Raw genomic sequence first — 14,910 nt, 5'->3', positions numbered from 1 at the left:
GCGTTTTTGCATTGACGCCAATGGGAAGCAGTTGTGGAGAGAGCCAAAATCGCACCTTTACTGAAATCGCACAGAAACCTTCATGACATTGCGATTTTAGTACATTTAGGTGTGAACCCAGGTGTCAGGATGCAATTTCTAGTTGCCATGGGGACCTGGCGCCTGGGATTTGTCAAGCACTGCGTTATTTTAAGATTGTATGATCATTTCTATGTCTGTAGTCTGTATACTTCAATATGTGGGATAACTAAGCCGAATTCCAGGCAGATTTGAAAGTATATGTAAAACAACCCATTCAGTTTAAAATATAAATGAAAAAACATTTGTGTATAGATATAAAAAACATTATAAATACCTTTTTTTATAAGTGATCGCATACCCTCTGTTCTTAGCTGCATTAAGAGCTCAGAGAGCTAAGGAAGGAAAGACAGCAGTACATGGAACTTCACAGTGTATGGCTGTGCGTAGTGGAGGGGGAATGTTGGCACAAGTCTGATCATTGGGGGAGAATAGAATAAGTTGGAGAACTGACCATGCTGTGCTTTCATGCTTAGTATGATCAGCTTTTAATAGGAAAGCAGTGGGACAGGCAGGAACTCCAGGGTTTTCACACAAATGCTAAGAAGGAACATGCTAATAAGGGATCAGTCTGCTGCTGTTCCTTTGCTTTCCAATCATAGGCTGAGTTCAGGGAGGTGAAGTCAGATCACAAGGCTTGCTGTACTGTGTAGTTGGGCTGTGTAAATTTCAAAACTGAATATACAGAAATTGAAATCCTTTGACAATATACTGTGCATATGTATGTGTGTGTGTGATATATATATATATATATATATATATATAACGACTTCCCTACCGCTGGACGTATGACGCCCAGGGCTTTAAGCAGCTGCAGGCGTTGTTCAGATATAATTTTTTTGCGCCGGTGATTCCCTGCACCATAAGAACAATCATAGCAGCTGTTTAGCCACTTGACCGCTCTCTTACAGGATGTCCCCTCCCGCCGCCCTCCGGTGCTTCTACCGGCTTGCCCGTGGCATTGGCGAACCGGAGAAGGAATCGGCCGCCGGCGGAAGTACTCCATAAAGACTGCCAATGACCAGATGGTCCCCGGCAGTCTCTATAATTCTCGGAGGCTCGAGCGCAACGTGATGACGTCACGTCCGGCCTGGCAGTTTTCAATACTGCCGAGATCTCGGCTCTATAGCCGAGAATATATATTATTTTTTTTTTTTTATTTAAGGCTTTCCAGCCTGTAGGAGAGATTTGAGGTCTTACTGACCCCAGATCTCCCCATAAAGAGGACCTGTCATTCACTATTCCTATTACAAGGGATGTTTACATTCCTTGTAATAGAAATAAAAGTGAACAAAAAAAAAAATTAAGGGAAAGTGTAAAAATAAAAAACAGTAAAAAAAAAAATGTAAAGTGCCCCTGTCCCCAGGTGCTCGCACGCAGAAGTGAACACATGCGTACATCGCGGCCACATATGTAAACGGTGTTCAATCCATATATGTAAGGTATCGCCGCGAACGTTGGAGCAAGAGCAACAATTCTAGTCCAAGACCTCCTCTATAACTCTAAACTGGTAACCTGCAAAAAGTTTTAAAGTGTTGCCTATGGAGATTTTTAAGTAACGAAGTTTGGCGTTATTCCACGAGTGTGCACAATTTTAAAGCATGGCATGTTGGGTATCTATTTACTAAGAGTAACATCATCTTTCACATTATACAAAAAATTGGGCTGACTTTAAAATTTTTGCGCAAATACCGTGTGACATAAAAAGTTGCAATGACCGCCATTTTATTCCCTAGGGTCTTTGCTAAAATAAAATGTATAATGTTTGGGGGTTCTGAGTAAATTTTCTATAAAAAAAAAAAAATTGGATTTTTACATGTAGGAGTGGAGTGCCAGAAATGGCTCGTTATGAAAGTGGTTAAAAATATTTATTCTTTCACATATATATTATTATAGGAAAAGCCTATGGGAAAATTTGGCACCCTAACTCCTCCCACTTCTTTTACATTACATAGAGAAGTAATATACCGAAAACAAGTGAATCGTTCCCGATTGCGTTGCTATTACTTTTTGGAAGGTTTTGCTGAATGGTTTGCGAAATATCGTAATTTTTGTGGCGAAATTGGCCCCATAGGAATGAATGGCGGAATGTTCAAAACTAGAGCGGGGGCCTGAAAATAGTTAGAGGGTGAGCGAAGAAATCTTGCCACATTTTCTAAACTGCTGCCACTCCCTCATTTTTAAGGCCACCTAAACAAATGTTACATCAAAACTTTCACCTATCCCTGCTGCCACTTAAAATGCCCACATCTAAGCCATAGCCCTAATAACTTTTACACTCTGACCGTTTGTTTCCACCTCATGCCGTCCATTGACATTAATTGAAACTCCACTAAAACCATCTCAAATTTCAAGGCCGTTTATCTAACCTGTGACTGTGCCTTCAATTTTAATTTTTCATAGACCTACTATACACAAAAATGTCAGCCGGGGTCTTGTGGTTCCTATGCTATAAGTCTCTAAGCTGTGAGATTTAGAACTTTTACACTAGAGCCGTATGAAGATGGGCACCTCCAACTTTGGTAAGTTGCCCCATAAGAATGAATGGCGGAATGTTACAGAATGTTCAAAACTAGACCTTTTGTTTTCAACTGCCAAAATTTCTTAACTGCTGCCACTCAAACACACACACACACACACACACACACACACACACACACACACACACACACACACGCTCTGCTTCATAATACCACAAGCGTGGCAACAAAACACACCAATAGGCTGCAGAGGGTGAAAAAATAGGGCTACCTGGGTTATTACTTGCAGTGATGGAAATTATCAAAGGTAGCCATGGTAACTTTTGCATAACTTTCAATCAGGTTAAGGTTAAATTAATTGTAAACCCTTACTTTGTAAAACAACATAATCAGTTTAAAATGGAAATGAAAGACAAACTTTGTAAATATTCAGTATAAAAACATTATGAATACCTTTTTTCTCTTACGTCCTCCGACAGTCGCCGCCATCTTCATATTCGTCACAATGGGTATTAGACTTTGCTCCGAATGAGTAGCTAGGCAACAGAATATGTTAAGATTAAAGCTTTTAACATATCCCACCCCCAGGGGGTTGTCCCCTCAGTCAATACCCTCCTACTTCCTGCATCCATATCTCAGTTTCAATGTCTAGCTTGCCAGGAGTAGCTGGATCTCTCTATGCTGGGGCATTTTGCCTCAGCCTTTATCTTCTTTTTTGATTTCTTGTTTGAGTTTTTTCTCTCTCTTTACTTAGCTGTTCTTTTTGTCAGCATTAGTTAGTTCTTCTGATGAAGAGGATTCGTGCGGGCTGGGTCTCGGGCTGATTCCCCTGGTCATAGATTGTGGGTCAGTGGCTTCCCAGCCTGCCATCGAGCGTTCAGCCAGGTAACGCTCCTGGCACAGTGAACGACCCATCCCTGTTCAGTGCAGGGATGATTTGGTGAGGTGGCTACCTCACTGGACGCTGTGCGGTTTCTTAACCCCGATTTTTTTCTGCGTCCTGAATGCGACTCTCCCTGCCACATGTGCAGTGGCTTGTTCGCCTGTGCGGGTTCCCCACGCCATTTAGGAGGTAAGTGTATCTGTGTGGGGACCTGTCTGTTGGGGGGGTGTCAGTCTGGGACTGTGTAACCTGCCTCTGTTCGCTCTGGCTGCATGCTGTGGGCTGCAAGGGGGGGGCTGTGCTGCACTATCTGTGTCAGACTGTGGGATGTGTGACAGGCTGTGTGCTGTGGGGCATGTTTTTTGTCATGTTTGGGCACAATACAGCAATCGCTGCGGCGGTCCGCCATGTTTTTTTACATGTTGTAGTGTTATACTGCGGTCCTCACAGTAGTGGGGGAGCGGCGGTTTCGGCGCCAAACGGCGCCATTTTGGCTGCGCTCTCTCCGGCCGCATGTTTGCACTGCGGGCGGCCATTTTCTTGTAGCCTTCCATAGGCTTTAATAGAGCGCCCTGATTTCATCACTTCCTCTTTCCTGGGTGCACCGATCGAGGCGGCAGCAGCAGCAGTGGTCTCTTCAGGTTTTATCCTCTCTTCTTCCTATATCCATTGCCTGTGTTCAGGTTTATCCCTGTGGGGGTCTGATTGTGCTAGTGTGTGTGTGCGGTGGGCTGCGCTCGCCGCGCTTGTTAAAGGGGCAGTTAACCCTTTATTCTCCAGCATATTTTTTTGGGGCAATGGATTCTCAGGAAGGCAAATTTCCTGCCACCTTGGTGGGAAGCCAGGGGACTGCTGTTTCCCCCCCAGGGGGGGATTTGGCTGAGGTGGTGGCTAACCTTGCTGCTCAGGTGCAGATGCTTGTGGCTGCTCAATCCACTAAAAGACCCAGAGTTTAAATTTCCTCTGATTCAGAGGGTGATGGTGATGGGGCTGCTATGGCTGGGGTCTCCTTATCGGGGTCCCGTTCCTCCCTGGATCTCGTGGGGTCCGAGGTGGAGGCTGAGGTTGAAGGGGTTGATAATTCTCCCCCTGGCTCGCCTGAAGAGCTTGCAATCATGGATGAATTGGTTGCTTCTATTAAACAAACGCTGCGTTTGCAGGATGAACCGTGTCCTCCTGCTGCCCTGGCGGCTTATGGGACACAGAAAAGACGCAAGACATCGCAGGTCTTTCCCTGCACTGATGATTTTCAGCGCGCTGTTAAGGAACAATGGCGCAATTTACGCAAACCTTTTGCTGTGCCAAGTAGGTTCAGGCTGCGTTATCCTTTCACGCCTACCACTGATGAACGGTGGTGTGTGCCACCCCCGGTGGATCACGCGATAGCGGTTTTGAATAAATCCACTGCGATTCCTGCAGAGGATACTCCGGTGTTCCGAGATGCCACGGATAGGAGACTGGAGTCTCTTGCCCGTCATACTTATTCTGTTATGGGTTCGATGCTAAAAGCTCTGTTTGCCTCTCTTATGGCAGCCCAGGCTGTCGCGAGTTGGACGCAGGTGCTTAGGCGCGTCCTAGTGGCTGATTCGGCCTCACCGGCGACATTGGATATGGTGGATCAAATCCATCAAGGTGTCATGTATTTGTGTGATGCGGACTTGGATTTAGTGCCGTTGGCTGCACGTGTACACAGCGTGGCGGTGTTGTCTCGCCGCCTGGTTTGGTTAAAGTGTTGGTCTGTGGACCAATCTTCGCGCAAGACCCTAGCCAATCTGCCTTATGATGGATCTCGCCTTTTTGGAGAATCCTTGGATACTTTGATAAAGGGGATCACGGGCGGTAAGAGCACACTCTTGCCCCACTTCCCCAAGGCTAAGGGGGCTCCTGGTAAGAAGCATACTAATTAGTTTCTCTCTCGGCCGGAGAGCAGATTCTTTCCCTCAAATCTTCAACTGTCTCCAGAGCGTTTGCGGGATCTGCACCTAGCGGTGCGGGACCTGAGGGCTCAGGGAGTGGTGGTTCCGGTGCCTCATCGGGGACAGATTTCGGGGGTTTTATTCAAATCTGTTCACCGTGCCCAGGAAGGAGGGCAAGGTTCGTCCAATTCTGGACTTGAAGGCTCTGAACCGCTTTGTGCGGGTTCCCAAGTTCCGCATGGAATCCCTGCGGTCGGTGGTGGCTGCCCTGGTTCCGGGGGAATTCATGGCCTCCATCGATTTGAAGGATGCGTACTTTCACATCCCGATTTTGGAGGGTCACCAGAGGTACCTTCGATTCGCCATTGCGGAGGATCATTACCAATTCGTGGCGTTACCTTTTGGTCTCGCCTCGGCTCCAAGGGTTTTCACCAAGGTGCTTGCACCGGTTCTGGCTTTGTTGAGAGCCCAGGGCATCTCTGTCCTGGGGTATCTGGACGATATTATGGTTCGGTCTGCGACCAGCCAGGGTCTGGAAAAGGACCTGTCCGTCACGATGCAAACTCTACAGGAGTTTGTTTGGACGATAAATTTTCCAAAGTCGACGCTGGGTCCGTCGGTTCGTCTTCCCTACCTGGGAATGATCCTGGACTCGGTCCAGGTGAAGGTCTTCCTGCCGGACGACAAACTCAGGACTCTTCAGGAGGAAGTCAGGTCCCTCAGGGACGTTCCGCACTCGTCACTACGGACGTGCATGAGATGTCTGGTGTTGATGGTCTCGGCCTTTGAGGCGATCCCCTTTGCCCAGTTCCACACGTGGGGTCTCCAAGCGGAGATCCTGTCCAGGTGGGACGGGCGACCGCAATCTCTGGATCTTCAGATCTTGTTGAGCCATCGCACCAAAAGGGATCTTCTGTGGTGGCTCCTGTCCCCGATGGTGTCAGGGGGCAAGTCCTTTCGTCCTCTCTCGTGGACAGTGATCACCACGGATGCCAGCCTGTCGGGCTGGGGTGGTGTTCTGGGCGTTCTGTCCGCCCAGGGAACTTGGTCGGAGGGGGGAGTCCTCCCTTCCGATCAACATTCTGGAATTGCGTGCGATAAATCTCTGCCTTCGTCGTTGGACGGACCGGCTGCAGGGCTGTCCGGTTCTGGTGCAGACGGACAATGCCACGGCGGTGGCCTACATCAACCACCAAGGGGGCACCAGGAGTGCCCGAGCGGCTCGGGAAGTAGCCGACATTCTGTCTTGGGCCGAGACTCACGTCCCGGCGATAACGGCAGTTCACGTTCCGGGGGTGGAGAACTGGCAGGCGGACTATCTGAGTCGCCAGACCCTGGATCAGGGGGAATGGTCTCTCCATCCGGCTGTCTTCCAGATGTTGTGCGCGAAGTTGGGTCTTCCAGATGTGGACCTGTTCGCGTCTCGTCTGAACAACAAGGTGAAAAGGTTCGTGGCAAGGACGCGCGACCCTCGGGCAGACGCGTTGGTGGCCCCGTGGCATCAGTACCGACTGATATATGCGTTTCCACCGATTCAATTGCTGTCCAGGTTCCTTCGCAGGTTACACTCGGAACGCAGCACGGTGATTCTTGTGGCACCGGACTGGCCTCGCCGGTCCTGGTACGCAGACCTCGTGAATCTGGCGGTCGACGCCCCGTGGCGTCTGCCTCTTCGAGACGATCTCCTGTCTCAAGGGCCGATCTTCCATCCTGCTTTACAGTCGCTGGCTTTGACGGCCTGGCTGTTGAGACCGAGGTCCTGAAGGATAGGGGTCTCTCCCCTGAGGTCATTCACACTTTGATCAACGCGAGGAAGCCTTCCTCGGGGAAGGTCTATTACCGTACTTGGAAGGCCTATTTTGCCTGGTGTGAGTCCAGGGGGTTTTCACCTCGCACGTACTCGGTTTCTCGAGTGTTGTCCTTCCTTCAAACGGGTGTCGACCAGCGTTTGGCGCTGGCTACGGTCAAGGGTCAGGTGTCTGCGCTGGCTGTTCTTTTTCAACGTCCTGTGGCTTCTAACCCCTTGGTTGGCACTTTTGTTCAAGGGGTGCGACATCTGGTCCCTCCTAGGAGGGAACCTCTGCCTCCTTGGGATTTGAATCTCGTTCTATCCGTGTTACAACGTACTCCTTTTGAACAGATCAGGGAGATCTCGTTGTCTATGTTGTCCAAAAAGGTCGCCTTTTTGGTGGCGATCACTTCAGCTCGCAGAGTGTCGGAGCTGGCGGCTTTGTCCTGCAAGTCTCCGTATCTGGATATTCACTTGGATAAGGTGGTCTTGCGACCTAACCCTTCTTCCGAAGCGAGTTTCGGAATTTCATCTCAATGAGGATATTGTCTTGCCTTCGCTTGCGCGAAGCCTAAGCATCTGAAGGAGGTGAGGTTGCACTCCTTGGATGATGTTCGGGCGATAAGGGTTTACCTTAAATCGACTGAGTCTTTTCGCTAGACGGACTCTTTGTTTGTTCTTCCGGAAGGTCCTCGGAAGGGCATGGCTGCGTCTGCTTCTACCATCGCCAAATGGATCAGACAGACCATTGAACAGGCATATGCTTTGCAGGGACAAGTTCCCCCTATGCCTGTGAAGGCGCACTCTACTAGATCTCTGAGTACGTCTTGGGCCTGTCGTCATGGGGCTTCTGTGGCCCAGGTGTGTAAGGCGGCGACCTGGTTGACCGTGCACACTTTCACAAAATTCTATAAAGTGGATGTTCAGGCATCGGCAGATGCTTCCTTTGGCCGCAAGGTTCTTAGTGCGGCAGTTCCCTAGGGTCCCTTGTTTTGGACCCCTGGCTGTTTGGGATACGTGTTTTATCCCTGGGTTATTTGATTTTCCTGGGTTGTTGCTCCTGTTGAGCAAGTTTTTTTCATGTTGCCCAGCTGGTTTCCTTCCTTTGGTAAGGTTCCTTTCTTTGATGTGGAGACTGCGTTGCCTTACGGCGCGGCTGAGTTTCCCACCCCTCATGTTTGCACTGCTTTGGGACGTCCCCATTGTGACGAATATGAAGATGGCGGCGACTGTCGGAGGACGTAAGAGTAAACGGAATTTTTGTAAAATCTTACCTGTAAAATTCCTTTCTCTGAGTCCTCCGACAGTCGCCGCCCCCGCCCCTCTTTTGGGGTTTGGTTGTATACTCTACTGCTATTCCACTGAAACTGAGATATGGATGCAGGAAGTAGGAGGGTATTGACTGAGGGGACCACCCCCTGGGGGTGGGATATGTTAAAAGCTTTAATGTTAACATATTCTGTTGCCTAGCTACTCCTTCGGAGCAAAGTCTAATACCCATTGTGACGAATATGAAGATGGCGGCGACTGTCGGAGGACTCAGAGAAAGGAATTTTACAGGTAAGATTTTACAAAAATTCAGTTTTTTTGTTTTTTTTTCTAATGATCACTTTTCCTCTTTTCTCAGCTGCATAGAGAAATGGGGAAGGAGAAACAGCTGCACTCTGATCTTCCCAGTGGAAGGCTTGGCGGGTGTGCGGGGGGATGTGTCAGGGCAAGTTTGATCATTGGAGGAGAGCACACTGAGTTTCCAGCACAGCTAGAGAATTGAACATGCTGTTCTCTTCTGCTTAGTGTGGTCAGTTTTTAATAGGAAAGCAGAGGGGCTAGCATTAACACCGAGTATTCACACAAATGAAGAAATACGAAGAGAAACAGAATATATTTTTCATACAAGTACATGGTACAGCAGGCACATATCTGGAATATGAAATGTTGGGTTTACATACTCTTTTTAACATAGTTGCTTCTAGTGGGTAGGAACCCCCTGTACTACATATGGTGTCTACTTTGAATAAGGTTATTATAATGTTGTCTTTTTAGGAATTTTTGGTCCTCCAGAGTTAAAAGTACTCAAGAGAGAAGAGAAGATCATTGAGATTGAGATTACTCACCCAGAAGTGCCCTCCTTTTATGAAATAGAACCTGGACAACTTACTTACACAGTATACTATGGAAGTGATACTCAGGTAGACCATTTATTTTTTTTTTTTGATGTGGGAATGCTGTTTGCAATAAGGATGGCTGCAACATTTGGCCAATAGAATAATACAAAAATAACAGTGTTCATTTTAATAGTATAGTTTGAGGTTAGATTAGCAGTACGGAGTCTAGGAATAAGCATTAAAATGGATCTTTACCGATATCAACTTGATAGAATAAAAAATAATAATGTTCTTTAGCAATAAACATACATTCCACATTAATGATTGTGCTGTCAAAATTAGTGTGTGCTGTAAATTGCCTCCAGCATTGCTCCTGCTTCTTGGAGGAGGCTGCCATTTTACTGAAGCACGGAGCTTCAGGCTGCCAACAGATTGGCCTCTAGTGGCTCTGATTTTCGCACAGTGCCAAAAAAGTAGAGCGCAGCTTAACATGTGCAGAGCAGGGTGAGACAGTGTATTACTGGTTTTTGAACAGTATAGGCATTTATTACCTGCAAAAGGGGCCAGCCTGAAATTACCATATTTTTCGCTGCATAAGACACACCTGACCATAAGAGGTACCTAGGTTTTAGAGGAGGAAAACAAGAAAAAAATATTCTGAACCAAATGGTGTACTAAAATATTTAATAAAATATAACAGAATAATATTTCAACCATGTAAAGTGAACAGTCAACAATGGCGTTAAGAACCATCACCACTGTCATTGCAAAATTAGGAGAGACTTTAAGGTTCGAGTACTCTTCTAGTTTTCTGGGAACCCCAAGAACTCATCATCACTATTGTCAGAATTTATGAAGCTCAGTTGCTCACAATCAATGACATCACTTTCTTCGCTTTCTTCATATACGATACAATCTTCATTTCCATCTAAGGCATTGCTAGTGCCACATTTTTTGAATGACTACGATTTTCTCCTTCACTGAGTGCCATGATGTTTTCACCTATTCACAAACTTGAGTGATAGTGGGCCTCCTTATTCATCCACTAGGTGTCAGATCATGATTACCAGCAGCCATCCATTAGTTCCACTCTTCTCACATAAAGACTTTAAATGGTTTGTTGATAGAAATGTTGAGAGGTCGCAACTGGCTGTTAAAACCCCCAGGAATTACAGCTAGAGGAGTCTTCACTTCTTTGAAGCACTTTTCTCCTCTCACCTTCCAGGATGGCAACACATGAGAGATGAGAAGCTCCACCCTACAGGAAACACAATCCGTTAACAGCTGGTAAAAGGCCCCACCCTTCCCCTTGTCCCTCAGTATTGATTGCGTTTCTCCTACAGTGAAACATTTATTTCTTTTCTTTGACCTGAAGACTCTGTGTTGGATGGTCCCCCTGTGAGACAGGTTCAGCAACGCCACTCTACCTGCACGCCTTCTAGGCTTCTCACGGGTCGCCCCAGGATACAGGCAGTCGTCGCAGTGGTGGTCCCTCCAGGGCCTGTGGCCTGCTATTCAGCAGGGGTCTCCTCCAGTCCACCCAGGCCATTCAGCTGGAATTCACATTTAGCCGGAATTAAAAAGAAAAAGCTGGACAGCGCGCTCCAAGCCTCGCTTTGAAACCAGAACTTCCAGTTTGTGTAGGAAAGGCGGAGCATTGGCAGCGCAACCCAGAAGAGGGAAGCAAGTACGGAGGAGATGCCGGACCCACATGGCAGCAGTAAGGCAGACTCTCCGGCTGAAAGAAGCCAGAAAACGGCCAAAGACATGATACCTGCCGCAACCCACCTCATGGAGAAGGAGGGAAGGTCGGCTCCGGTGGCTACAGGCAAAAGTAGATTGGAGCCCAGTAAGTGCCGTTTTCTTTTCCAATTGGGGCTGATACCAGTGTCAGAATTAGTCCCTGGTAGTTCCCATGCTCTCCCCAGCAGGGCATGTAGCCAAGTTACTATGGGGCAGGAAGAGTGATCTTGTGTTTATCTCCTCTTCTCTTGCAGAATCCCCAGGTGGAACCCAGGAGGCATCTGATAAAGCACCACCTGTATTCGCTAGCACTAGCTCCTCTAAAAAATGTGGAAGTTGCGGGTAGAGACTGCCCAGGTCTCACACCAAGCCCTTTTGTTACAGGTGTATTAACAAACTGGCTAGTTATGAGGCCTCAGGGTTGATGAAAGATTTCCTTAAATCTATGCAGGAGGAAACGCTAGCCACTATCCAGTCCCTTCGCACCTCGGTAGCTTCCCCCCCCCCCAATTAACAGAACCGGGTGAGCTAACCCCTAAGGAGCTAAGGAGGGCCCTTCTTTCCAAGGCAGGCCTATATGCTTTTCTGCCTGGTTCGCAGGGTTCCCCCCCCCCCCCCCCGCTCATGCACGGAAAGTGGATGACCTAGGGAATGCAGAAAGTCAGGCTAAGTTTAAGCTTAGCTCTGGGGAGGAGGTTGATGTGGATCCAGATAGTGATGCAGAGGAGACCAAATTGTAAAGAAATCAGTTTGCTCTGGAAAATCTGGAGGGAATCCTTCAAGCTTTTTAGGCTACAGAAGAAATCCCAGATCCCCCATAAGGAAACCTCGGCACAGGATAAGATACATAAAGGACTGGTTAAAAACCAATCCAAGTTATTACCTGTTCACCAATCCTTGAAAGATTTAATTCTTCAAGAATGGAAGTTTCCTGAAAGAGATCTGGTTAGACCAAAGACATGGAAAAGGAGATTCCCCTTTCGGGAGGAGGAGGTGCACAAATTCCTAAAGAGTCCAAAATTGGACTCCTTCCTGTCTCAAGTGACTAAGAGATCTGACCGCTCTTTTGAGGACACAGGGAATATCAGAGATGTCATGGACCGTAAGTCAGAATCTCTGTTAAAGAAAGCCTGGGATGCCAACTCATCCACTATGGCTCCAGCCCTGGCTGCAAACTGCGTGGCTAGGAATGCAGATTTCTGGATAGAAAAGCTTACAAAGCACCTTTCACAGGGCCTGCTGGATTCCCTTTTAGTTATAGGGAAAGATGTCGCGTACTTGGCAGATGTAGCAATTGAGTCAGTAATAGCCTCAGCTAAAACTGGAGCTCTCATTATTTCAGCTAGGAGAGCCATTTGGGTTAAAGCTTGGGAAGGCAACTTTACTTCAAAGGTGAAGCTCTGTGGGCTACCTTTTGAAGGATCCTTACTGTTTGGCTCAGGCCTGGATGAAGTATTGTCCAGATCCTCTGAGAAGGGGAAGAAATTTCCTAGCAAACCCAAAAGGGAGCGATATAGAAATTTTTTTTTGGCCCCCCGGGGGCAAAGTCAACAGAGAGCCAAGAAAGAGCCCAATAAGAAGGGGGGGTTTGGTATAGGTAGGCAAAGAAATAATTTGCTCTTCCCCCTCCCCAGACTCAAGCGCCAAAGATACTAAGTGACGCCAGAGTCAAAGTGGGGGGCAGACAGTCTCGTTTAATTTCCCAATGGGAGGAAATTCAGTCAGTCCTTATATTCACCCCCTCATTCAGGAAGGCTACCGCCTAGACTTTTCATCCATACCCCCACTAAAAGTGACTTTTACTACTCCTCCAAAAGATGTACTAAAAAGAAGAGCCCTTTTGTATGGGATTCCAGAGCTGGCAGAACAACTAGTGATAGTTCCCGTGCCAGAAAACTAGCTTTACCAAGGCTTTTACTCCTACGTGTTCGTGGTACGCAAACCCTTGGAAAAATACCACCTTATCATAAACTTCAGAAACTTAAACAATTTCCTAGAGAACAGGAGGTTTTCAATGGAAGGTATTTGTACAGTCTTCAAAAACCTGTTGAAAGATGTGTTTATGATTACTCTGGATCTCAGGGATGCCTGCATGTTCCAATTCATCCGGAACACCAGGCCTTTCTGAGATTTGCGGTGGTCACCGAGGAGGGGACTGCACATTGGCAGTTCAAGGGCACTCCCCTTTGGTCTAGTAGCCAGTCCAAGGATTTTTACCAAGATCCTGGCTGAGGCGGTGGCCTGTCTTCATCTCCAGGGAATAGCTTTGATTCCTTACCTGGACGATCTACTGATTTTTGGTCCATCAGTGGACCAAGTGAGATCAAACACCCAGAAAGTGTTAACAGTTCTACAGACGCTAGGCTGGTTGATCAGCATGGAAAAGTCATCCCTGGAGCCTGCCCAGGTTCAGACCTATTTAGGGTCCGGATAGACTCACGGGTACAAAGTCTTTTCCTTCCAAGGGAAAAGGTGGAGAAGGTAGTCTCTTCAGTAAAAAGGTTGGTGGTTGCCCCCTCGTGCTCCAGGAGAGAGATCCTGAGAGTTCTGGGGCTCATGTCAGCCTGCATCCCAGCAGTAGCTTGGGGGCAGCTACACTCAAGATACCTTCAATTCTTCCATATTTCCTTCTGGGACAAAAAGGTTGAGTCCCTGGACGAAAGGGTAATTCTCACCCCTCAGATAAAAACCTCCCTGGAGTGGTGGTCAATTCCAAGCAATTTTAAAAAAGGGCAGACCTTGGGGTCTGTGGAGCCTTTTGAAGGTCACCACAGATGCAAGCACCTGGTGGTGGGGGGGCTCATCTAGAGGGAGACCAAGCCCAGGGCATCTGGGACAAGGAAGTAGCCCAGGCCTCCTCTAACTTCAGAGAACTCAGAGCAGTGGACAAAGCCCTAAAAGCCTTTGAGAGTTCCATTTCAGGCATGCAAATTCAGGTCTGCTCCGACAATGCTACAACAGTAGCTTACCTGAAGAGGAAAGCAACTGGGATGCAGATTTCCTCAGTCGCCATCCAATAAGACAAGGAGAGTAGGAGCTAAATCCCATGGTATTTCAGACACTAGTCCAAAAATTCAGCTGTCCAGAAGTAGACCTATTTGCCAGCCTACAAAACAGAAAGGTAAGGAGTTTCTTTTCCCTTTTGCTGGAAAGAGGGACACTGGGCCTGGATGCTCTGGCCCAGATATGGCAGTTCGAGTTCGCCTATGCCTTTCCCTCTCTAACTCTTATTTCTCAAGTTTTACAGAAGCTCAGTCGTTCCCCGGCCTTCGCCTAATCCTGATTGCGCCTTGGTGGCCAAGGAGGGCGTGGTTTGCGACCCTGAAAGCGTGATCGGTAGCACCTCCTTGGAAGCTTCCGAACCTCCCAGACCTGCTATTGCAGGGAACAGTTTGGCAACCCAGGCTGGAATTCTTCCAGTTGACAGCCTGGTTAGTGAGCGCCAGATCCTTAGATTAAAGGGCTGCTCAGACAGAGTGATACACTCCTCCTGAGCAGGAAACCAGTAACGAGAAAAATATACTTAAAAGTTTGGAAAACTTTTTGTACTTGGCGTAGGCAGAAGCAAATTTCTTCCGCGTCTGTCCCCATAATCTTTGGATTTCCTACAAAATAGGGTAGAGAAGGGTATGGCGGTTAACACCCTTCGGGTATAAATAGCAGCTCTCTATTTTTCTAGACACGAGACTTGCAAAAGAACCTTTAGTTAAAAGATTTTTGATGGCCAGGGATAGAGCTACCCCTGTCACTAGAGACAAGTTCCCTCCTTGGGACCTAACTAGGGTTATAGAAGTGTTATCTATAAGCCCTTTTGAACCTATAGAAGAGGTTCCCTTTAAGTGTTTGCCCCTAAAACTAGCCTTTCTCTTAGCTGTCACGAGCGCCAGAAGGGTAGGGGACTTACAAGGTCTTTCGA

The 14,910-nt window shown here is 47.6% G+C and overlaps 1 protein-coding gene across 1 annotated transcript in view; it reads left to right on the top strand.

The window, feature by feature from the left end:
* Positions 1-14,910, top strand: part of IFNGR1 (interferon gamma receptor 1) — a 146,133-nt gene that overhangs the window by 65,978 nt on the left and 65,245 nt on the right. Inside the window, exon 4 of the mRNA XM_082252248.1 lies at positions 9,190-9,335. Coding sequence (XP_082108374.1) covers positions 9,190-9,335 — 146 coding nt within the window. The remainder of the gene's footprint in view (positions 1-9,189; positions 9,336-14,910) is intronic.

The sequence above is a fragment of the Pelophylax lessonae genome, assembly GCF_965119305.1.
Source record: "Pelophylax lessonae genome assembly, chromosome: 3".
NCBI classification, from domain to species: Eukaryota; Metazoa; Chordata; class Amphibia; order Anura; family Ranidae; genus Pelophylax; species Pelophylax lessonae.
Note: the sequence above shows the minus strand (reverse complement) of the source record. Positions and strands in the feature narration are given on the sequence as shown.